The sequence below is a fragment of the Nothobranchius furzeri genome, chromosome 11 (genome assembly GCF_043380555.1).
Source record: "Nothobranchius furzeri strain GRZ-AD chromosome 11, NfurGRZ-RIMD1, whole genome shotgun sequence".
Classification (NCBI taxonomy): Eukaryota; Metazoa; Chordata; class Actinopteri; order Cyprinodontiformes; family Nothobranchiidae; genus Nothobranchius; species Nothobranchius furzeri.
Window position 1 is genome coordinate 70,699,236 of NC_091751.1, and position 22,913 is coordinate 70,722,148.

At 45.8% G+C, this 22,913-nt stretch overlaps 2 protein-coding genes across 10 annotated transcripts in view; both read right to left on the reverse strand.

The window, feature by feature from the left end:
* Window positions 1-4,824: 4,824 nt before the first annotated feature.
* The window catches only part of LOC107397019 (polyamine-transporting ATPase 13A3), a 54,630-nt gene continuing 36,541 nt past the window's right edge, over window positions 4,825-22,913 (reverse strand). For 6 of the 9 annotated variants that reach the window (XM_054734431.2, XM_054734428.2, XM_015976875.3 and 3 more), the window contains 16 exons: window positions 16,760-16,910; window positions 16,531-16,651; window positions 15,294-15,418; window positions 15,059-15,222; window positions 11,911-12,009; window positions 11,756-11,835; window positions 11,639-11,681; window positions 11,430-11,539; window positions 11,251-11,347; window positions 11,065-11,137; window positions 10,806-10,983; window positions 8,995-9,170; window positions 5,713-5,801; window positions 5,519-5,599; window positions 5,331-5,414; window positions 4,825-5,196 (listed from right to left, as the gene is read on the reverse strand). In XM_054734431.2, the coding sequence (XP_054590406.2) occupies window positions 5,014-5,196; window positions 5,331-5,414; window positions 5,519-5,599; window positions 5,713-5,801; window positions 8,995-9,170; window positions 10,806-10,983; window positions 11,065-11,137; window positions 11,251-11,347; window positions 11,430-11,539; window positions 11,639-11,681; window positions 11,756-11,835; window positions 11,911-12,009; window positions 15,059-15,222; window positions 15,294-15,418; window positions 16,531-16,651; window positions 16,760-16,910 (1,854 nt within the window). In that variant the 3' untranslated portion in view covers window positions 4,825-5,013. Of the gene's footprint in view, window positions 5,197-5,329; window positions 5,415-5,518; window positions 5,623-5,712; window positions 5,802-8,994; window positions 9,171-10,805; window positions 10,984-11,064; window positions 11,138-11,250; window positions 11,348-11,429; window positions 11,540-11,638; window positions 11,682-11,755; window positions 11,836-11,910; window positions 12,010-15,058; window positions 15,223-15,293; window positions 15,419-16,530; window positions 16,652-16,759; window positions 16,911-22,913 lie in introns of those variants that run through there. The other 3 variants (XM_054734433.2, XR_008559890.2, XR_011515529.1) reach the window with 3 other exon arrangements.
* LOC139073190 (protein SON-like) lies at window positions 12,221-14,205 on the reverse strand. The gene is made up of 6 exons (XM_070556141.1): window positions 14,179-14,205; window positions 13,180-13,336; window positions 12,947-13,132; window positions 12,639-12,863; window positions 12,367-12,591; window positions 12,221-12,321 (listed from the first exon to the last, which is right to left on the reverse strand). Exons 1-6 carry the CDS (start codon window positions 14,203-14,205, stop codon window positions 12,221-12,223), a joined length of 921 nt encoding a protein of 306 aa, XP_070412242.1.

Genomic DNA, 22,913 nt, shown 5'->3' on the forward strand with positions numbered 1-22,913 from the left:
TCTGTAGAGCGGCAGCTCTTTCTGCAAAACTGCACGGCCAAAAGATGATCCTCTTGTCAGACACACATGAATTCATGATGCCTCCTCATCCTCATCATGAATATTCCCCCAGAAAGACTCTTCCCTGATCTGTGGGACATTCCTTTCTTTCTGGTACAAGCGAGGAGCCCCTTCCCTCTTTCAGTCCCCCCTAAATCCAGCCTTTCACAGCCTGCAGGCCCTGATCTCCACATGAAATGATACCCCTCTTTCTCCTCCACTCTTGCACCCTTAAGGCCCATATGCCAGGCAGTGAGGAGGCTGGGAAAGCCCATAATTGATCAGTGAGTCTTGGCTGAAAAAGTGTGACCAGGGTCAGCCCCCCACGACGTCTGCAAGGCGGCTTAATGCACCCGTGTACGTGGATTTCATGGGAGTTCTGCAGAGCAAACACCAAAGCGGTTCTTTAAAAGGAGCATTTCACTGGAATTACAGTTTCCATTAGTTTAAGTGGTTCATAACCGGAGTTAAAATCAGGTCATGGGTGTGGAGATGTCAGATATTTACTCCTGTTTCTGTGTCAAAGTTACAGTCCACCCCAACGAGCTGCTCTAAGACCAGCTGGTAGCTCACCACTCCTCAAGTAACTCAAATTCTCCACACCGAGGCCCTTCACATAGCGGTAATTATCATTTTTACAAAGAAAAAAGCTTCAAAATAATTGGAATTAGTCTTTAAAAGTTTAATAATGCCAAATTTCATGTGATCTCCACAACACAGCAAAGTTTCTGAAGCTAACGGCTCCGGTCAGCTGTTGGCTCTTCTACAGGAAGAATAGGAAACGAAGCTAACGCAACAACCATGTCAGGAAAGTCAGCCTAACGGTCTAGCAGCTGGTTGCATTAATGCAACAATTTTAGAAATCATCCATAGAAAGATCAGTGCCTGAAGGAGGCGACTGTTGGTAAAACATCCTGTTGACAGTCGGCTGTAACCGTTCACGAGACGATAAGAGAATCACAACAGTTCATCCGTTTTACTCAAATATTTCTTGCATCTGAAGTTTGTAGCTCAGAAGAAAGAAGTTGAGATGGTTTCAGCAAACAGGAAAACACACGTGAAGGTGACGTGTCAAACTGTGGAATGCATGACTGACGTGTTTCTAATGTGAAGCTGGACAAAGGAAGCAGGCTTCACATCTGGGAAACCACGATTTCACATATGAACACGACGAACCACCATGTTGAACACTTGTTTAGCACATTTCCATTTGAATTTGATATAAACATTATCCTGGGATGGGGGGGGTGTTAGGGTTGTGAAACGTGCTCTGCACACGTCTGAAGCCTTTTTTGTACAACACACACCATGCCGGCATAGCGTGGCACGAATTTGCGGCATTCATTCCGCCTCGCTTGGTAGTGATATTACGGTAATGGTCTGTCTTATAAATGGCTGTTGCGCCACGATGCAACAGAGGGCGGTGTCATGATGACATGGGCAGTTAATGCCGAGCAACTTTATTAAAAATGAAAGTAAAGACGGGCAATAAGTTTGCTTTTAAACAAATCAGCAGAGACGGCAAACGGGAGCGCCGCGGCGCTCCGTGAGCGTCGCTCTGTTGGAGCTGGAGCTCAGATCTTCAGAGACCGCACAGGGACTGATGGGGACGGACGCCTTTAGGAGCAGCTTGTTACACAACCTAACCATCGCAGCTTCAATCGTAATTAAAAGCACGTGATGTTCAAGATCAACAGAAGTCCATCGCAGTGCTGGGACCGCCCCCACACCCCCTTTATGCCGCCATCGCCTACTCTTTTACAAAAGGACACGATTGTGCCACATTACCACCGTCTGACCACTCATTAACGACATAAGGCGCCCTGATGCCGCCATGGGATTGGGCAAATTGACGGCATTGTTTTGTATAAACAGCTTGAGTGTTTCATGCAGGCTGAACATGAAAATAGTCTCCTACACCTTCCTCCTGCATCAGCTGCTAACAAACGGTGAAACTCTAGGATTAGAAAAACCCGACAGGTCTACGTCACACTGTCGCTTAACATTCATGGGCTCAACCGTCAAGTGTTGCTTTTGGTGGGCGTCTTAATCCTACTCTACACCGGAAGCATCAGCGGCGTGGAACGGTTTACTCGCGACTATCGCTGCACACCAGTGCACACGGGGAGCGTCTCCGCCGCCAAGCGGCTTCTTCGCTGGGCTCCGTGCTCGACTTGCTCGACCCGAGTCAAAGCTATCGTAACTCGGTCAAGTAAAGAAGCTGCTCAAACTACCAGAAAGACTCAGTCATATCTTTCCAAGTCGAGACTGTTCCGGCACAGCCAAATGCAGCAGTGTCACGTGATCAGGGAACCGTAGCTGGACTGGATAAAAGCCACAGGACTTTGGCTTGGGCCACCATGAGGTCACCTTATTATTTTGATGCACTTCTGATGCAGAATTTTTGCTCGTGTCTTTTAAGTTAAAGAAAAATCTGAAACACAATTTGACAGAATAAAAATTCAGTGTCATAACTTCAGCGTGTTGTTGGGAACACGAGCGTCCGTGCAGTGCTGACTCGTGTTTCTGCGAACTTTGAATTTGTGAACTGCACTTGTTCTGTTTTTGTTGTGCTGCATCCTTGACAAGAGGTACTAAAAACTAGACTACTTTAAATGTATATTAACAAATAAAGTGCAATTGACACTAATTCAAATATACCAGAGACAGATTGTGGAAAAGGCTAAATACTCAGAGGAACCTCGCCTTGATGTCTTGGCCCCGCCCCGGTTGCCTAGGAGATACGTCATCAGGTGCCGCACAGACGTGTTCCAATCGGGTCCAATGTTCACGTTCTACCGAGGCGTGTGTTCTCCGTTTGTTAGCCGTTTAGCTAGGTGAATAAGGATACACGGGAGGTGTCTTGTAGCCTAGCCTTGGTCAAAAATTACCCAGAATACACCGCAGTATTTTCAAATGGACGGCGGATCAGAAGCCGGCAGCTACTTCGGGGACAATTTTCAAGTTTAAAAGTAAGTCAGCTAATTTAAAATGTTTTTTTTTAGATCCAAAGACGTTATCTATGGTTGGTTAGTTGTTTAGCAGTTGCAGCTTCAGTGGCTAGCGGGTAGTAACTCACTTATATATTTAATTTAATAAACATATACACAATTCAAAAAGTAAAAGGCACGTTATATATTTATATTGAAACTAATACGTATAAAATATAACGTTATCTCCCGTGTCACGTGACGTTACGTGACTGCCGTGGAAGCCGCGGTCACTTGACGCAAGTCTGTTCCATTCCAATAGAGCTCTGGGAGTTGACGTCACTTCTCCCGGCATGCAACAGTTCAAATCGAAACGGCGCCATATTGGCAGGCAGAAGCCCGCAGCTGGACTATTTGTTATTGTCAGAAAACTCAATCAGACAGGAAATACGGTAGATTCCTGTTGTGCCCCAGGATGCAGAACAGACACGGACGACATAAGGAATGAGTCATCTACAGGATTCCCCAAGATCCGGAGCGCCGCAAACGTTGGATCATTGTAATAAAACGCGCTAGTGACCGGGCTAAAATGAAACTGTGGGATCCCGAGAGTAAAGGTTTTCGCTTATGCAGCGACCACTTCCTATCAGGTACTTAAACCAACGTTTCCTCAACTGTGTATGGTATTTATTTTAAATGCTTTTATTACGATTCTTAGTGGGCTTCCTAAACTTATTATGGCGTGGCTTTTTCTGTCTTATTACTCATAGCAACAAGTAAACATCACGTAAAACGTTGCCTCGTGAGTTCTGCGTGCTGCCGTTTACGTGTTTTATGATCACAGCAATTAACCGGCTAAGCTGTATTTCATTTTTAAGCAATGGTTGATCAATTGTCAGATCACACATAAAAAGCACTTTGGATTGCTATTATCTGTCTCACCGAGACCGATGTCACACAGATCCTGAGACGCTCCTGCCTGACATATTTATTTTATTCACGGAAAAAAATCAGACTAGTGATTTCTCTTGGTGTTCAGTTTATACATTCAAACAGCACAGCACTCTATTTAAACTACTTACATGTAAATCTATGTTATTTATCCATCCATTTTCATCCGCTTCTCCGGAGTCGGGTTACGGGGGCAGTAGCGTCGAGAGGCCCAGACTTCCCTCTCCCCAGCCACTTTGGGCAGCTCCTCCAGGGGAATCCCAAGGCGTTCCCCGGCCAGGTCCGGTAAGAAGTCCGCTCCGACAGCTTCTGGCATTTTTCAAAAGTATCCCAGGGGCACGGTAAGGGTCGGAGATGTTTAGTCTATTTAATTTCTGACTATATAAAACGATTTCTTTGGTTTTAAAGTGTGAAGTAAACTCAGACGAAGTAAAATCCAAGCCGATCCCGTTCATGTTTACGATCCGTGTTTGTTTACCCTTTTTGACTGCCAATATGGCGTCTACTGACTGAGAGTCACGTGGGGTCCAGAGCTCTATAGTATGAATGTCGATGGTTCCATTTAACTGTTTTCTTTGGCCAAGAAGGACGGTGTCCTTGTATGCAAGGCGCCTGACATCGAGAAACGCCCAGAGTTTCAACGCCGTGTAAGATGTTGATTTTATTTGTTTTTATCTTTTTTCTTCAGTTGTTTTCTCTGTTTAATATATTTAAGAACGGTCTGTTTCTATGTTCTATTTGTATGTGTGTTTTTATTCTCATTTATGTGCTGTTTTTGTTTACCCTATTTTACTGTGTAGCACGTTGGACCTGTGCTGGGTGCTTTATAAATAGAGCTGGACTGGATTTGGGATTTCCAGATTGATATTTTGGGTTAGTGTAAAAATTCTCCGGGGATGAAACTGAAATGTTTTGCCACAAATAACCAGACCGACGGGAACCCTGAATGTTGTTGGTGATGGGTAGAAATATGAACATTTTCTTATCTCCAGCTTATATTTACTGAGATATGAGATGTCACATTAAAAAGTCAAACGGGAGAAAGGGTCAGAGCGAGGGTCAAGTCGCTGCTGCTTTTCGACTCAGTCGGGGGTCACAGCAGGTCAGAGACACGAGACGGTGGCACGGCGGCGTAGGTGATGGTGGAGGGTTTGGGGGGCCAGTCGGTGTCCTCCTGCAGCTCCAGAGTCAGACGCCTGAAGAGACCCCTCGGGGACTTTTTCCTCCGACAGAACACCCGGGAGAGGACGGACGCCCCCCAGCGGTCATTGGCCTCCTGTAAACACATCAAACGTGACAACAAAGAACAAACTAGAACCTTCAGTGGGAGGTTCTGTAGGTGTTCTGTAGGGAACACGATGGAGAAAAGATCAAAGCTCTAACATGCAGAGAGTCAGAGATCAGCATCACCTGTGGCGTGTCAGCAGAGCAGGACTCTGGCCCCTTATTGTCTCTGAAAACAAGCCTCCACAAGATGATGTCAAGGATCAAAATCTAGTGGGATTTTAAAAATCGGCTGATCAGGAGGACAGAAAAAGCCTCAAGAAGGAGTTTGATTCATTCAGACAGCAGCTAGAAGGAGCGCGACAAACGCTTACCTCCAACAGGAAGGACACAACCACATTGGCTGCAACAATGACGACCAGAGTCACGCGCCAGTCATGGGGAACACACACGATCTGGGGAGGAGGTCCAATGAATGCTGCATGAATAATCCAGCAAAATGCTCAAATGAACATGTCTCCAGGGTTGTTGGTTCAGGAGCAAAAGGGAGCAGGAACGTAACGTTCACCTGTAAGAATCTGTCGATGGCGGGGATGGGGTACAGCATGATGAAGAGGAGGAACGCGTAGAGACCGACACAGGAACACACGAAGGGCCCTGATGGGAGAAAACCACAATCAGACTAAATACGCCATTATTCCATCTGATAAACTGGGATCACAAACTAGTGGGAGACTCTGATTTGCACCAGAATTCCCAGGAAAACCCACTAAGGCTGCCTCGCCGAGTAGGAGCTCACTACACGTGCACCACGCATCAGACGGGGAAAATTCTCCTGTCGTTGCACGAACTCTACAGGCTTTTCGTTGGGAAACGTTCGCACAACCTACGGGAGAATCTAATTCATTGTGACTCAACAATTGTGAGCGTTTGTTGTACAAGTGTTGCATCAACAACAAAAGTAATGTGTGCGCCACAATTACCCTACAATTATAACTGAGAAGGTTCTAGATGTCCATCCGCAGCGTTCAAACGTGCAAAAAGCTGAAAATTTCACAAGACTGATTTCTTCCCTCCTCACATCTGGAAGTCAGAGAGAGAAACTGGAGGCAGCTTTGGGAGGAGATGGCAACAGAAGTGCACACAAAAGCTTTTTACCTGGCCGTCCCACTCGACCTGTGCATAAATAACACGTCTCACTCCTCTGGCTCATGAAAACTAACCTGGGAGGAGCAGGGACCTTCTCTAACAACGAGGGCCCTCGTTCATCAAACGTTTGTAGAAACTGTCCTATATTCCTTCCTATGGATGACATTTACAATGTTCTTTGATCACATGATGTGTGAACATGCAGCCGCCTCTCGTGCACGTTTCACAACCATCTGATAAATCCCACCTGTGCATACCCAGATGTTCCTATCTGATCATTTACATACAGAAACACCCTCAATTAACCATATTTGGTCGTGCTTAGCAATGGGTACTGAATTGGGTACTTTTTAAGGTACCAACCGAATTCCATAGTACCGACTGAGCACCGATTCACGTCATTTGAAACGGTGCCTCGTTTCGGTACCCGTCCTTCATAACGAGAACTTGCCTAGACAGCTGTGCATGCGCAAGAGCGTTATGTCGTCGGTCGCTGCGAGCCAGTTGTAAACAGAGCAGCATGGTAGAAAGAACGCACGCTAAAGCTTGGGTCCACTTCACTACATGTGATGGGTAACTGGGTGATGATGAAACCAGCGACAACGATCTAAGTGAGACATCCTCATCTTAATCTGCTCCGGTAGGTAAATAAAATGTTTAAGATAACGTTAGCTTGATATGCTAGCTTCCGTTCTGCTAATGGTGCGTTCGCTTTCTCCTCGGAACTCCAAATTTCCGACTAGAAGAACATGAACGCGCTCTAAAGTTTGGCTTCACTTTACTAAATGCGACGGGTGATTGGGTGAAGATGAAACCAGCGACAACGATCCAAGTGTGAGGCATCATCGTTTTAATCTGCTCCAGCAGCTAAATAAACTGTTTAAGATAACGTTAGCTTGATATGTTAGCTTCCATTGTCACCGTTGTTATCAGCTAATGGTGCGTTCGCTTTCTCCTCGGAAATTCTAATTTCCCAGTAGGAAAAATCAAATGAGAAAGGACGGCCAAAGGAATGAAGATACACAGTAAATTTAGTTCACAGTAAAGATGTTTGCTTCAGTTTAATTATCAGCTTATAAAACTACAAGGACGACGTTAAAATACAAACAGTTGTATGTTATTTATCGTGATATTTATCAAATATGGTTATATATTGAGAAAATATATATTTAATTATGTAAGAGCATTAAAATATTAAACACTCAAAATTATCTAAAATTGGTACCGTTAAGTACCGGTATCGATTCCTAGGTACCGGGAATTAGTACCGAATCGATTCAAATGTCAAAGGTACCCATCCCTAGTCATGCTACGTCCTCAGCTCAGGAGGGGATTCCCTGGGTTTTTATACCTCAAAAAATGTTACTGACAGAGAGATCGAGCCGCTGGCTGAGAAACAAACACGTTACGTAGGTTTTAAACGCAGTCGGGACAGAGGAGAGGTCCCAGTCAGAAAAAAGTTACCGGAATCTGATCAATTGTAGGGTCATGGGTTGTCGTTTATATTTAAGAAGTCCTTCTGATTGGAGTTTGTTTGATTTGGACACGTTGTCTGAGTGCGCAGCCTCTACTGAGCTGTCCTTCAGTCTGGTTACCGTGGCAACGCGGCGTGTATGATCGGGGAGCAGAGGAGGTTCTGGTGGTTTCTCGTGGCTGTAAAATAAAATATGAACTGGAATCGGACTCGTGCTCGTACTCGTCCTCCAACACAGAACAGCCATGATATAAGGTCAGATTCCCGTCCATCACATGGGTCTTTTATTGGTTTTAGCACCAGTTAAGTAAAAAAGCTGTTTTTCCACCACCATCATTATTTATTGAATAAAATACTTTATGGCTGAGGAACAGCTGTGGAGTACCGCGGCTCCCTTGTTCTACCACTAGGTGCTGCATGCTCAGAGCCGTTCTTATATGTAGGGACGTTTCTACGCACAAGTACAAATTGCAAGGGCGCCCCCAAGGGGTGGCCATGGCCACCTCTAGAAAAGCGCTGACCCCCCAGGAAAAGTCAGTTTTCATAAATCATATTCATGTTCAGTCAAAGCATATATTGATCTTGTTTATTCAAGACATAATTGTAAAACAAAAATAAATACAATTAATAAGTAAAGAAATATCAGAACAAATACATATGTTTAACGCTGCTCAGAAGTTTTTATCTCCATACTTTTTGTAAACACAGCAACAGGCGAGTTAACCTAAAAAAATAAAATAGTAAATTAAATTTGGAATAACATTTTAAATAATTGAAATGTACTTTTCCGAAACGTTTGTGTTTGTAAAATTTGAGTTAAATGTTTGGATACGTACTGCTTTTCTAATAAATATGAATAAAGGAGCAATGCAGCACATCGCCACGGGCTAAACTCTCCCAGAGTTACCACAAGGTTCAACTTGCTGTGCCACCCACCCCATCCAGCCACCCCTATCAAAATTTTCTGGAGGCGCCCCTGGCAAATTGGTCAGGTCCAGTCCTACCCACGAAGTTCGCTCAGATGTGTTCGTAAGTACGGGCGACAAACGAGGGCCCTTGTATCGCAGCCTGTGACTCCAGCCTGGAAACGGAGAAGCCTTGCAAGCAGTTCAAGACAAATTAAAAACTCACTTGTGAGTGTTGTTGGCAGCTTGTGTGCAACTGCACTGGACCAGTGAGATACTGGTTTCAACCCATTACATAGAAAACAAGCTGAATAAGTCTCACAGTTCTTGTAGCTGGGCTGTCTGAAGGGTCTTCCCTTGGAGAAGGTGATGGCCACGGCCAGGTACTGGAAAGAGGAGATGTAGAAGAGCGAGGTGTTCTCATAGTTCCTGATGTTTTTGGGGTCTACAGGAGCCGTCCTGTTGAGGCTGTGGGAGATGCTGGACCTGTTACAGGCGCTAAATGACAAGAGGACATGTTACGTGAGCTGAGCTGCTACCTCCCTCCACTCATCATCATCATCATCATCGACCTTTTTATGAAGTGCTTTGCGTCAGCCAGGAGGCGAACCAGAGAGCTGTACTTGCACAACAGCCTTTAAAACCACTGACCCATGCAAGGGCCCACAGCATATAACTAGAGACAAATAAAAGCCGAGTACTGCTGAGATCCTAATGGTGAGTGGTGGGGGATCAGAGGTGCCACACACTCTGGCGGTGGCAAACCATCTTTTTTATTAGCGTCCACCTTCAGATTGGACCATTTTTTTTATATCCGCCACAGATCTCTCTGAAGAAGTCAGCATTGACGGCTTCAGCAACGCTGCGCCACTCCGTGGATTTTCTCTTATTTGTTTTGCAAAAACACTTCCTTTCATTTCTCCACCTCACCCACAGGTACCTCAACTTCTGCTTCTGTGAAATAGCGCCTCCTTGATCTGCCTTGATCTACGGTCACCATGTCGTTGGCGGAGCGCTGCAACAGCCGGCTTATGTATATGCATGAGATCCACAAGGCACTTTGCATTGACCATTTATGGCAGAAAGTGGGAGTGGCGAGGGCGGGATGTGACTAAAAAGAAGCTGAGAAATATTCTCGTTAGTCTCCGATTCATTAAGCGGAGATTGCGTGCAGCTGTGCGTCCTCCATGTTTGATAGATCACCAACCTACTTGGTGTAAGTACTTTTGTTTTGCTGAGCTTAAGTACGGTTTTAGTAAGGATTCTACGCCGTGTTTGCTAAATGAGACCCTTGGTCTTTCAGCGGAATAATTTTAGCGGCATAAGAACCATCCTTTTTCCAGATCAAACCATTATTTTTTTTATCTGCAAAACAACTCATCAGACGTGGAACGACCAGACCCCAGGGGGTATCTCCTGACCAGCTGATTCATGTTCTAAAGGAAGCTCCGACCGTTGGATACCAGAAGTCTAACTCCATTCGACAGCCATGTCGAGCCAACTTTGCCAGACAGCTAGGTCGCCACGGGTACCGTAGCTCTGCACACTGGCGTTGGGTGGGTTTAATTAAACAGCCCCAAATCTGCCAGATTATTTCATAAGCCCAGACATCACTCGTTCCTACGACACTTAGACTTTAATAACATCCAAGATCATGTTTCGAAAAAGTTTGGTTATTGTCTCAGTTGATATTACCTTAAATCGCCGTTTCCAATCATTTGCCCCGCATCATCATTAGTAGCAGAATTATAATAAATTCATTTTTATAAACTATATTTTTCTTCTGTGTCAAATTATTATAAAGAGTTGTTTCCCCGACAAACCCAAAGTACCTACTTATATCATCAATCACATATGAAAGCGTTCGATTATATTGATTATCCATGTTTTTATGGAGGATTAGAGTTTATTGAATACCTTGAACCACTTATAAAATATTACAACGCAAAAGCACATTCAACACTGCACACAGTAGTCATCAACCAGAACCACAAGACAATACTTTAGGACCCAAATGATCAACAAGTCCCATCAGAACAGACAGGAAGTGAGTGACCAGACGGGTGGAGACTTTTATTTTGTAAAAATCCCTGAGATTGAATGATTTCCGGAACAAGACCCGGTGGCACTCACTCCGACTGAGGTGTCCATGTCTCGTACCAGCTCTGCTTCTGGACCAAGAAGAAAACCAGGACCTGGAAGGCCAGGCAGGTGGTGATCTGGGTCAGAACTGAGAAGAGCAGTGGGGCGGAGATCAAGCTGGAGGGTGGGCGGCGCCACACCAGCTCCTTCCACGCTGAATTCAGACTCACTGAGATGGAAAACAAAAGTAAGCTGTTAGAGGGTCATCCTCCACCTCCAAACTCCAAAAGCTCCTCATCATGTTGCTCACTGGTAAAGGCGATGATGAGGATGATGACGAGGTCAATGAAGAGGAACTGGAAGTCTCCCAAGTTGCTGAAAATCTGAAAAATAAAAAGAGAATCAGAGACGAGAGGTTCATTGAGCCTGTACCGTCTTTATCAGAAATCCTCCCAGAAGGTTCCTCCTGAAGGTCAGACACGAGTCCAGGACCTACCCAGTAGAGCAGGATGACGCTGATGTACTGGATGATGCTGTAGAGAGCCATGAACTTAAAGACGCAGAAGGAGGTGATGAGAGCCGCTCGTCCCTCCCTTAGAAAGCACACGTGGAAAGGAACGGTTACTCAGGCTGCAGAAGTTTGGGAACGTTTTAAAAGTCTGCTCAGGACTCCACCTGATGAGGGTGGGAACGCAGGAGATGTTTGAGGTGGAGGAGGTGAACGGAGAAGCAACTGATGCTTCCAGCTCTGACAGAGAGATCCCACCGTGAGCTCGCTTCAAGGCCTGGGGGGGGGGACTTCATCTGTTTTATTCTAGTCTCCATGTGTGATCACAGATTTTAGACCTGAACTGACCCAAAACCCCTTTTAGGTCCATACTCACGCCACAGTCGTTGGCGCCGTCGCCACACATCCCGACGGTGTAGCTGGAGGGTCGGAGGCAGACACGTGAGAGAGGAACAGGCTGACACAGAAACACTTCAGAAAGACAGAAACTCACTCCATGCCCTGCAGGACCTCCACCAGCTGAGTCTTCTGGTCTGGAGCCATGCGAGCAAACACTGTGGCTCTCAGGGAGAGCTGCAGCGCCCCCGTGTGGAGAGAACAGCGTTACTGCAGCAGGACAGACACCTGAAGTGTCTCAAAGCTTCTTACCTTCTGCAGCAGCTCAGGGAAGTGCTCTGTGATGACAGCAAAGGCTCTGCCGCTCACAGCAAAGTGGTACGCCTCCTCATCCACGTTTATCTCTGCAGTCTGAAGGAGAAACACAGAATTCACAGGATATTTAGTATTTTACTGCTGATGCCTTATTAATGTGGGAACACCTGTAACCTTTTACCGGGCGGCTGAAGCACAGTCGAGTTCCTTTATCTGTTTGAAACATGAACGTGCCTAAAAACCATGAATAAATTAAAAAATCTACAAAAGCATTTAGTACCAAAAAACACCTTTACTTTGCAGCCAGTTAGCTAGCTAGGTCCAAGAGCTGAGTCAGGAACCAATTAGGAGCCACACACCTGAGACTAGAACACACCTGAGACCAAAACACACCTGAGACTAGAACACCTGAGACCAGAACACCTGAGACTAGAACACCTGAGACTAGAACACCTGAGACTAGAACACCTGAGACCAGAACACCTGAGACTAGAACACCTGAGACCAGAACACCTGAGACCAGAACACCTGAGACCAGAACACCTGAGACTAGAACACCTGAGACTAGAACACCTGAGACTAGAACACCTGAGACCAGAACACCTGAGACTAGAACACCTGAGACTAGAACACCTGAGACCAGAACACCTGAGACTAGAACACCTGAGACCAGAACACCTGAGACTAGAACACCTGAGACCAGAACACCTGAGACCAAAACACACCTGAGACTAGAACACCTGAGACCAGAACACCTGAGACTAGAACACCTGAGACCAGAACACCTGAGACTAGAACACCTGAGACTAGAACACCTGAGACCAGAACACCTGAGACTAGAACACCTGAGACCAGAACACCTGAGACTAGAACACCTGAGACCAGAACACCTGAGACTAGAACACCTGAGACCAGAACACCTGAGACTAGAACACCTGAGACTAGAACACCTGAGACCAAAACACACATTAGACTAGAACACCTGAGACCAAAACACACCTGAGACCAGAACACACCTGAGACCAAAACACACCTGAGACCAGAACACCTGAGACTAGAACACCTGAGACTAGAACACCTGAGACCAGAACACCTGAGACCAGAACACCTGAGACCAAAACACACCTGAGACCAGAACACACCTGAGACCAAAACACACCTGAGACCAGAACACCTGAGACTAGAACACCTGAGACTAGAACACCTGAGACCAGAACACCTGAGACCAGAACACCTGAGACTAGAACACCTGAGACCAAAACACACCTGAGACTAGAACACCTGAGACCAGAACACCTGAGACTAGAACACCTGAGACTAGAACACCTGAGACTAGAACACCTGAGACTAGAACACCTGAGACCAGAACACCTGAGACCGCTGCCAGTAAAGCATTCTGAATGGTTTTCTGAGAGCCATAAAACTAAAGCCCAACTGCTTTCTGTTCACAGAACCGGGCCTTACTGCACGTGTCCATTGTTGTATCATCCATGTATCTGTATGTCATTTACATTCATTACAACGATAAGAGTTAACAGGACTCTGGATGACTAAAGACAAGAAAAATGCTAATTATTATAAATAACATGTAGTAAAGAAAGACATGAAGAGTAGAGAGAATCAGATTAGCGAGCTATTTCATATCAGTGGGAATTTGCTTTGATGAACTGGTGCAAACATTCAGTACAGGCCAAACGTTTGGACACGCCTTCTGATTCTATGTTTATCTTCATGACCAGGACCGTTTATAAAGGGTGCTAAACACCTCTGGGAACTCCTTCAAGACTGGTGGAAAACCATTTCAGGTGACTGCCTCTTGAACTCATCAAGAGAATGTCGGGAGGTCAAAGCAGCAATCAGAGTAAATGGTGTCTATTTAGAAGAAAATAGAAAATAAAACACGTTTTCAGTTATTTCACCTTTTGGTTTAGTACATAACTCCACGTGTGTTCATTCAGAGTTTTGATACCTTCAGTGAGAACCTCCCAATGTAAATGGTCATGAAGATAAAGGAAACACATTGAATGTGTCATGGTCTGCATCTGTGTCTTCCCCATGTGTCTCCTTATGTCCTCCATCCCTCTTTAGATTCCCCTTTTGTGTCTCATAGCGCCCTCATGTGTCCTTTGTCTGCATCTCTGTTGTGTGTCTTAAGTTGTAGCCCCAGCCTCTTGTTCCCCAGTTCATTGTATGTGTGTATGTGTTTGTGAGTTCTTCCCTTAGTCTTAAGGTTTAGTTTTGTGTTTTATATAGTGTCAGGTTTACCTGCCCTCGACTGGTTCTCTTCCCCATCCAGATAATTGTTGTCACCTGCCTTCCTCCAGCAGCTCACTCCGCACACCTGCTTCCTGTTTCCCTAATTGCTCCTCCCTGTCTATATAAGCCCTCCTTGTCTCATTGTTCTTGTCGGTCCATTGTTGTTGTCAGCGTTATTTGTTCTGTTCAGTCTGCTCGTTCCTCTGGTGTTGTTTTTGACTCTCTGGATTTTGGGATTTTTTGGCTCACTGCCATTTGGATTTATTTTTGTTCTTCCTCAAAATAAAGGATTTTTACTTTACATATCCACTCCTGCCTTGTGTCATCCTGGGTTCTGCATCTTAGGTCCTAACCTCCTGCTCCTAAACGTGTGTCCACACCTTTGGCCCGTACTGTACATAATACATAAAACGAGGAAAACACGAAAACAATGAAATAACCCCCTTTTCCCTGTTCCCCCATGGAAAACTGCTGCCCGTCTCGTCCCCACCTCTTGTAGTAATTCGCTGTTTGTTTCATAAATATAGAACATTTGTAATGATTTCAAAAGTAAACTTTCTTCTGCTAAAGAAGACCCGCTCTTTATTCCGGTCGCTGTTTAAACATGGGACTACTTTCTCTGAGCGTAACCAGAAAGTAGTAAAGCGGCTCTCACGTGATCGTTTCCGGTTTTGGGCTCCCTCTGGGTGTGTAGGTCGAAGGCTTCTAGGGGCACCCGTTATCCTTTCAGGTGAACCGGTTTCCCCGTCATTTGAACCCTGTATCCGAGTCCGGATCAGGAGGTAACGTCAGATTCGGATCGAGTCTGAAACCACTTGATCAGGACCGATTTCCGATCGGCTCTGGACATCCCCACTTCTATTGTATGTGTTGTCTCTGTTAGACCCACCTGATGGTCCTTGATGGTTCGAGTGGCGTTGTTAGTGTAACGCCAGGTGATACTGGCAGGGCGGGAGTCTTTAGGAGGAGCAGCATCCGCTATGATGACTCTCTCATCAGCGTGGATCATCCCACAGTCTCGAGCCACAGAGATGGCCGTCAGCATGTTGTCACCTGGCAGACAAGGAAGACGACACCAGTGAATTGTTGCAGTAACCTCAACCCAACACCATCACGGAGGTTACCTGTGACCATCAGAAGGCGGATGTTGGCTCGCTGTAGTTCACGTAAAGCACCAGCTGTCTCCACTTTGATTTTGTTTTGCATGATGATCAAACCCAGGAAGTTCATGTTGGTCTCAATCAGGTCCCTTAAACAAACAAACAAACAACACACAACAGTTTCATTTACCTGTTGAGACTGAGATGGTACAGATACCTAATCCAGTCCACTACAGAGGGACTTTGGTTGAGAAGAAGATTCTGGTTTACAGTTCAACAACTCAGGATGGGTTTGGTTTGGTGGGGAGCTGGTGACCCAGATGGATCTCTTTGGTTTGGTCCTCATGTCCTCCACTGAAGAGGCAGAATCTGAAAACCTGGAGCAAGACAAGTCCATCAAAAAGGTGGAGGTCTCTGAGGGAGTTAAATGGTGGAGTGGGGAGCATCCTGAGATGCTGAAGGCTCTGGATGCTGTAGGGATGTGATTGTTTGACATATCTTCATTGTTCCATGAATCATCAGGACGGGGATCCCAGTTTTAAAAAGGGGAACTAGAGACGATCAGATGGATCCCTCTTCTCAACTTCCTTCAGGAATTTGGAGAGAACGCTTCAACTGATTGTTGAATTTTATATTCAGGAGCAGCGTGGGTTTTGAGTCCTGGATCAGTTTAACAGACCTTCACCTTTGTGGAGGGTGCTAAGGTCAGTTGTGATCTCTACACATCCAAGGTAGGAGCTCCTAGTCCAGTTTGATGCCAGCGATCCAGTTCATGAAGAGGAGGGTGTGTTTTAGGCGTCTTTAAGCAGTGAAGCCGTCAGCAAGCACCCGGGCGGTTTGAGCCAGGAGACTGCTCGTTCAAATCCGAGACCATGATGGAATACTCCCTCCGGATTGGAAGGGATTTGGTTGGGAGAGATCCTCAGAGAAGATCAGGTATCTACAAATCCCATCCAATGGGTTCAGATGGGTTTATGATCTTGTCCCACGTTTTCCACACACTTCTGTTTGTGCTTATATTATGGGATGTTAATATGTGATTCTCTCTGCTTCAGACCTGTTATTTTAGATTGACCAAAACTAAACCATCAGTAGTTGTGAGTCAGACAGGTGCATTCAAACCTGGTCAGACACCACGATGACTTCTTAAAGATGAGATAAAAACGTCATCAGAAAATAAAACAAACATCAAACATGTCAGGCAATAGAAGAAAGGGGGAGGAGCCACGTGTCCAGTGATTATCTGACATTACAGACATACCTGCTGAGGTTCTGGACTTTGTGCCATGATAGTTTGGACTCTAGCTGTCGGTGTGCCAGGGCGATAACCCTGAAGCCCTGCCTCGTGTAGCTCTCCAGGCTGTCAGAGAAATTCTGAGGGACTGAAGGACAGAACCACACCCACATGGGATCAAACGTACAGAGATGCCTGAAAACATAGAGAAGTGTGGATCCCAAAGCTTCAACACACAGCTGAACGAGTGTCTGACCTGTGAGTGGTTTACAAAGGCTGGCCACGACCTCTGGCGCTCCCTTCAGGAAGGCCTCCATTTGTTTTTCCCCCAGCCTCCGGACCACCACGCTCATCCTTTGGAGTGCCGAGGAAAATGGGAACTGACGCACGATCCCGATCTCACAGGACTGTGGAGTGAATGTTAAGGTTTCACTATGCAGACACATATTTGACCCCCTCCCCCCACAACCACACACACAAACACACACCACTTTATCGACCCCCACCTTTTTGACTGTCCCTAAAGGTGCATCTGAAATATCTTCCAGTTCTTGTACAGGTAAAGGTATGTGGTATCAGAGGTGAAAAAGTGTTGACCTACTCTCGGGGGCTCGGGGGCATGACCCCAGAATAAAAGTTTTGATATTTCATATTTAAAAGCATCAGGCTGGTATGAATGTATAATAAAGAATCTATGGCATTATAATATTATATCTGATTGATTAAGGCCCGGGATCGATTAAAATTAACTAATTACTCAAAAATCTGAAAAAAATGAATCACTATTCATTTTTTTTATTTCCAGAAAAAGCAAGCAATGAACATGCAAAAATATACAAGAGAGGTTTGTTTTATTTAGAAAGTGCATAACTTGTGTGTAAAATCACTGAATACTGTCTTTAACTGAGAAAACCTAAAATGAAATCTAGTTTCTGTTAAAAACGTTGTTGGAAAAAGTCTGTTGTGTAAACAATGAACAGGAAATAAATCTAGCACAGTTAGCTTATGTTATTCTATGTAAATGTCATTTTCCACAGCATCAGTTGAACTAGGATTGCCAACTCCCCAAAAAAATAAATAAGGGACACCTCACTGGCATGGCCCCCAAATGCTTTGATACGGCCCTCAGTAGGACCGAGTTTTGAAGGTGATCTGAATGTATGGAATATATGAATATTATGAGCTAATAAATAATATTTGCTTTATAACGTTAAAACGTGCAGTGGGATAAATCTACCTACATTTTCCTTTCCAAGCCCTTTGTTTTGTTTTCCTGTAATTATCCTGTCCTGTCTGTCTCTGGTCCTGCATCTGCCACAGGGAGATGCGGGATAGTTCTCCAGAAAAAAACGCTGCCTGACCGCGGCCGTGGAGCACGGGTGATGAGTGTAGCAGGGACGCGCGTCGGCCACGGATAAAAGACAGAAAGTACCACAGCAGTTATGAACGATCGTGTGTTAAATGTATTTTGGTGGCGCCGCTTTGAGGATGTTACTGTGGCCGTGCGCAAGACGCAGATGCCGGTGGAGCGCATGAGCGCTCTGCCTCTGTTCATCTTCTCCGCTCGAAAGAATCCTCGATGCTGAGAGTCCATAACATGGGTAGAAACTTGATCTTGTTTCAGGCTCAGTAAATGATGGTTTAGCAATATTGTCCAGGGGGAAATTTGGAGAAATTTTGGAGAATGGTGGCTCCGGGTTGGAGAGATGATCAAATTATGTCATTTACTTTTGTAGCATGAATGTCCTGTTTATGACCTAACGGTCATGATCTGCTGCGTCTGCTCGAGCAGAGACATAAAGTCTCCGACAGGCTAATCTACATGAGATAGTGGCCAAGGTCTTTCATGCACTCTGCTCATCTGACCTGCTTTACCAAGCGAAAACGAGGAACTATTCTGATAAATACATAATCAACAACTCTGTTATTACCAATAATAATGTGAGCCCAATGTTCAATCAATCTGTGAAATGACAATGTTATTACTTGATATTATAATCCTGGACATTTGCACTAGACACTGATGACACGTAATGTTAAAGTCACACGACACATTTCCTTTTGTCTGATCCAATCAGAACCTTCGTTTCTGGGGCGGGGCGTGGTTTTCTGTGGTGTTTGTATAAACCCTCTTTTTCATGTCAAATTATGATTCGCCAGTAAACCAAAATATGACAATTATAAAAACTATCCCACGCCACCTTTTCTTTAGTTCAAGCGTTCTAGAGAAGTCTCGGACCGGCCATCCGGACTTCCTCTTCAGCCAAAAGAACCTCGACAAGCTGGATAAAATCTGTTGCAAGTTACACCTGACTGCAACGGTTCCTTCAGAATAAAAGCTGAACCTCACGACCCCTTCAGGGTCTTGGAGATGCCAGTGAACCTGTCGTGACCTGGAAGCATTCCAAGACTAGTTTGGTTGGCACCGCTGCCTTTCTTCCAGCTTCAGTACCAAAGAGGGTCCAAGAGGACCTCGACATTCTGGATCTAACGTGGGCTTCCCCTGGGGTACGTAGACCGACAGATGGCGTTTCATGTGTGTTATAAATCTCCTACTAAAGTTTAGAGTGAAATATTCACTCCCACTCAGAACTAAATGCTTCTCCGGATCCGCTGGTTCTGAATAACATTCCACACACACACATCATCATTCATCACGTCTCACTCCACCTTAGTCCAACACAGAGTGTTTAAGTTAGTCTAGTTTAAATTGTGTAGAAATAACTTTCTTAACTATTATAAACCTGACTCTCTCTCTCTTTCCTTGGAGTTAATACGAAGTGTCGCTTAATCCCTGCAATAAAAAGTTCTGATCTTCTGGTTAAAATATTCAAAGATCCATCAGATTGATATTTCATATTTCATCACTCGTAAACAAGACCCCAAAATACTCCACTGCAGGACCTCATCCCTGACCTGGAGAAGGTATTCTACCATTTTTCAGACTCAAGTCTTGAATTTAGAGAAGGTAATTGTCATCCCAGCTGCTTCATACCTGGCTGCGAACCTCTTCAGTGAGAGCTGGAGATCGCGTTCTGATGAAGCCAACTGGGCCACGTCATCGGACTCAATCCTTGGGCCACAAAAAAGGATCCCCTCAACACCTTGGCGGCACCTAGAAATCCTGCCCATTAAGTTATGAACAGAATCGGTGACAAAGGGCAGCCTCGGCGGAGTACAACTCTCACATGGAAACGAGCCCGATCTACTGGGGTAACCACCACCCCGGTCTGCCAATCCAGTGGAACTGCCCCCGATGTTCATGCGATATTGCGGATCCGCGTCAACCAACACAACTCTACAGCATCCAGATCCACAAGGAACTCTGGGCAAATCATGTCCACCCCCCGGGGCCCAGCATCAGAGATTGGAGAGCCGAACCTAAGGTACCAGGACTCTGCTTCCTCACTGGAAGACATGCCAGGGGGATTGAGGCGGTCTTTGAAGTATTCCACCCACCCTAACCCTATAAACAGTGTTGGTAGAAGACTGCTTTCCCCTCCTGAGGAACCGGATGGTGGACCTGAATCTCCCCAAAGCTGTATGAAAGTCTTGCTCCATGGTCTCACCAAACATGCTCCGTCCATGCCCATGTTTCTGTAACCACCCAAGCCACATTCTGCTTGGCCTGCCAGTACTCAACAGCTGCCTCTGGAGCCCCACAGGCCAAAAGACCCGACAGGACTCTTTCTTCAGCTTGATGGCATCTGTAACTGTCGGTGTCCACCAGCAGGTTCGAGGATTGCCACCATGGCAGGCATCAACAACCCTGTGGCCGCAGCTCTGGTCGGCTGCCTTGACAATTGAAGCATGGAACACGGCTCACTCGGACTAAATGTCCCCTGCCTCTCCCAGAATATTTTCGATGTTGGAGGTGGGAATTTAGACTTCTTCTGACAGGAGACTCTGAAATATGTTCCCAGCAGACCTTTACAATACGTTTGGGCCTGCCAGGTTTGACCGGCATCCTCCACTACCATTGAATTCAACTCACCACTAGGTAGTGGTCAGTTGAGAGCTCCGCCCCTCTTCACCCAAGTGTCCAAGACATGCGGCCGCAGATCAGATGAGATGACAACAAAGTCAATCATTGAGCTGCGGCCTAAGGTATCCTGGTGCCAAGAGTACATACGGGCACCTTTATGTCTGAACATGGTGTTCATTATGGACAATTAAATACCCCCAGCAGAATGAGGGAGTCACAGGAAAGAGCACTCTCCACCACCTCCTCCAAGGACTCCAAAAAGGGTGGGTAGTCTGAACTGCAGTTTGGTGCATAAACACAGACAACAGTCAGGACCCATCCCCCCACACGTAGGCGAGGGGAGGCTACCCTCTCATTCACCGGGGTAAACCTCAACATACAGGCACCAAGACAACTAGTTAGCCCACCCCTGCTCAGCGCATCTCAGTCAGGGCAATTTCAGAGTTGTAGTATGTCCAGCCTCTCTCAAGAAAATTGGTTCCGGAGCCAGAGCCATGCATCGAGGTGAGTCCGACTAGGTTGAGAACCTCTTAACCTTGCACACCAACTCAGGCTCCTTTCCCATCAGAGAAGTACCAAGAGAAGTACCAGTCCACGTACCAAGAGCCAGCTTCTACAGCCGAGGATCAGACTGCCAAGGTCCCTGCCTTCGGCCATCACCCATCACATATTGCACCCCGACCCCTTTGGCCCCTCCCACAGGTGGTGAGCCCATGGGAAGGGGGACCCGCGCTTCTTCTTTGGGCTATGCACGGCCGGGCTACATGGCTGAAAGCCTGGCAACCAGGTGCTCGCCAATGTGCTCCACCTCCAGCCCTGGCTCCAGAGAGGGACCCCGGTGACCCATGTCCATGAGAGGGAACACTGTTTCCATTTGTATTATTCATCATAAGGGCTCTGTGGGCTACACTTTGTCTGATCCCCCACCTAGGACCTGTTTGCCATGGGTGACCCTATCAGAGGCATAAAGCCTCAGACAGCTTAGCTCCTAGGATCACTGAGACACTCAAAACCCTCCACCACAATATGATGGCAGCCCAGGGAGGAGTAAAATAAATCCGCATGAGAGTAATTATTAAGAACAGAGTCCCCTCTCCTCTGAACACAAGTTATAGAAGTGCTTGCCTCATCCAGTATCCATCATTTGTATTGCACCGTTTCGTCTCAGCCGCCTCGTTGCAGGGACAGGCCCCTCCCAAGCACGGGCTGGGAGCCCACTGCCCCCCACCCTTACATTTCCCACCACCTTTAAGCAAAACTCACTCCCTTTTAACCGTAAATGTTTTCATAAACAAACATAACTACTATGTGACGTAACTCACCTAAGCCTTTAACCACTCATGGTTATACACATTATCTTACAAAGTCCTTCAGATAACCAGGTGTTCTTCGCTCTCTCTCTGAACGTCTTGATTCCAGTACTTTCACCAACACAGGGTCAGACGGAGTTCCCAAGGTAGGTGACATTACAGGTAAGTCCTTAACATCAGAACTTCTCTCCTCAGATCACGGCACGGGTGCTGCTCCAGAACCTTCAACCTCCTCCTGTGTAGTGTCTGGAACCCTCACATCCCTTCTCTCTCCCTCTCTTCAAGTAACCCCGGGTCGGTCACCCGAGCTCTTACTTGATCTACGTGTCTTTTCACCACATGTCCTGTTCCAACACCAACACTGTAAGATAAAGGTCCAGTCACAGACTGGATAATTCCAAGGATCCATTTTGGTGCATAGTAATAATTCCTTATAAGCACATCATCTCCCGGAGTAAATCCTCTCACCTTGCAATGAGGGTCATGATCTGTTCTCTGTTTCAGCTGTTTGTTGCGAACTTTGGTTTTCAGATCCGGAACAACCAAATCCAAAGTAGACCTCAGTTTACAGACATGAGTTCAGCTGGGGACAACCCAATTGTAGCATGAGGAGTAATCCTGTAGCTAAACAAGTATCGGGACAGTCTAGTTTGAATGGTTTCTTCCTTCAGTTCCTTCATTCCATCTTTAAAGGTTTGTACCACCCTCTCAGCTAACCAATTAGAAGAAGGATGGAAAGGTGCAGATCTCACATGCTTGATACCATTTTGTTTCATGAAAATCTCAAATTCTGCACTGGTGAAACACGTTCCATTATCAGACACCAGCATTTTTGGTATTCCATACATATTAAAACTTTGTGTAAGTTTCTCAATGGTAAATTGGGAGGCACTAGTTTTAGTAGGGTAAATGTTCAACCACTTGGAATGAGCATCCACGATAATGAGAAACATTTCTCCCAGAAACGGTCCAGCGTAATCCACATGAATCCGGGACCAAGGAGATTCAGGCCACTCTCAAGGATGTAATCGTGCGGAGACAGGTTCCTTCGGATGTTCTTGGCATTGGGAACAAGCTTAAACTGTTCTCTCCACATCTTGGTCCATTCCCGGTCA

What these genes read in the sequence shown, in the direction of transcription:
- LOC139073190 (XM_070556141.1), bottom strand. Translation starts at nt 14,205, where the DNA reads ATGGGGAAGAGAACCAGTCGAGGGCAG. An exon ending in AGAGAACCAGTCGAGGGCAG is followed by an intron (nt 13,337 to 14,178) that starts GTAAACCTGACA and finishes GTTGGGCTTTAG; the next exon opens with TTTTATGGCTCTCAGAAAAC. An exon ending in CTCAGGTGTTCTGGTCTCAG is followed by an intron (nt 12,864 to 12,946) that starts GTGTGTTTTGGT and finishes TTTTGGTCTCAG; the next exon opens with GTGTTCTAGTCTCAGGTGTT.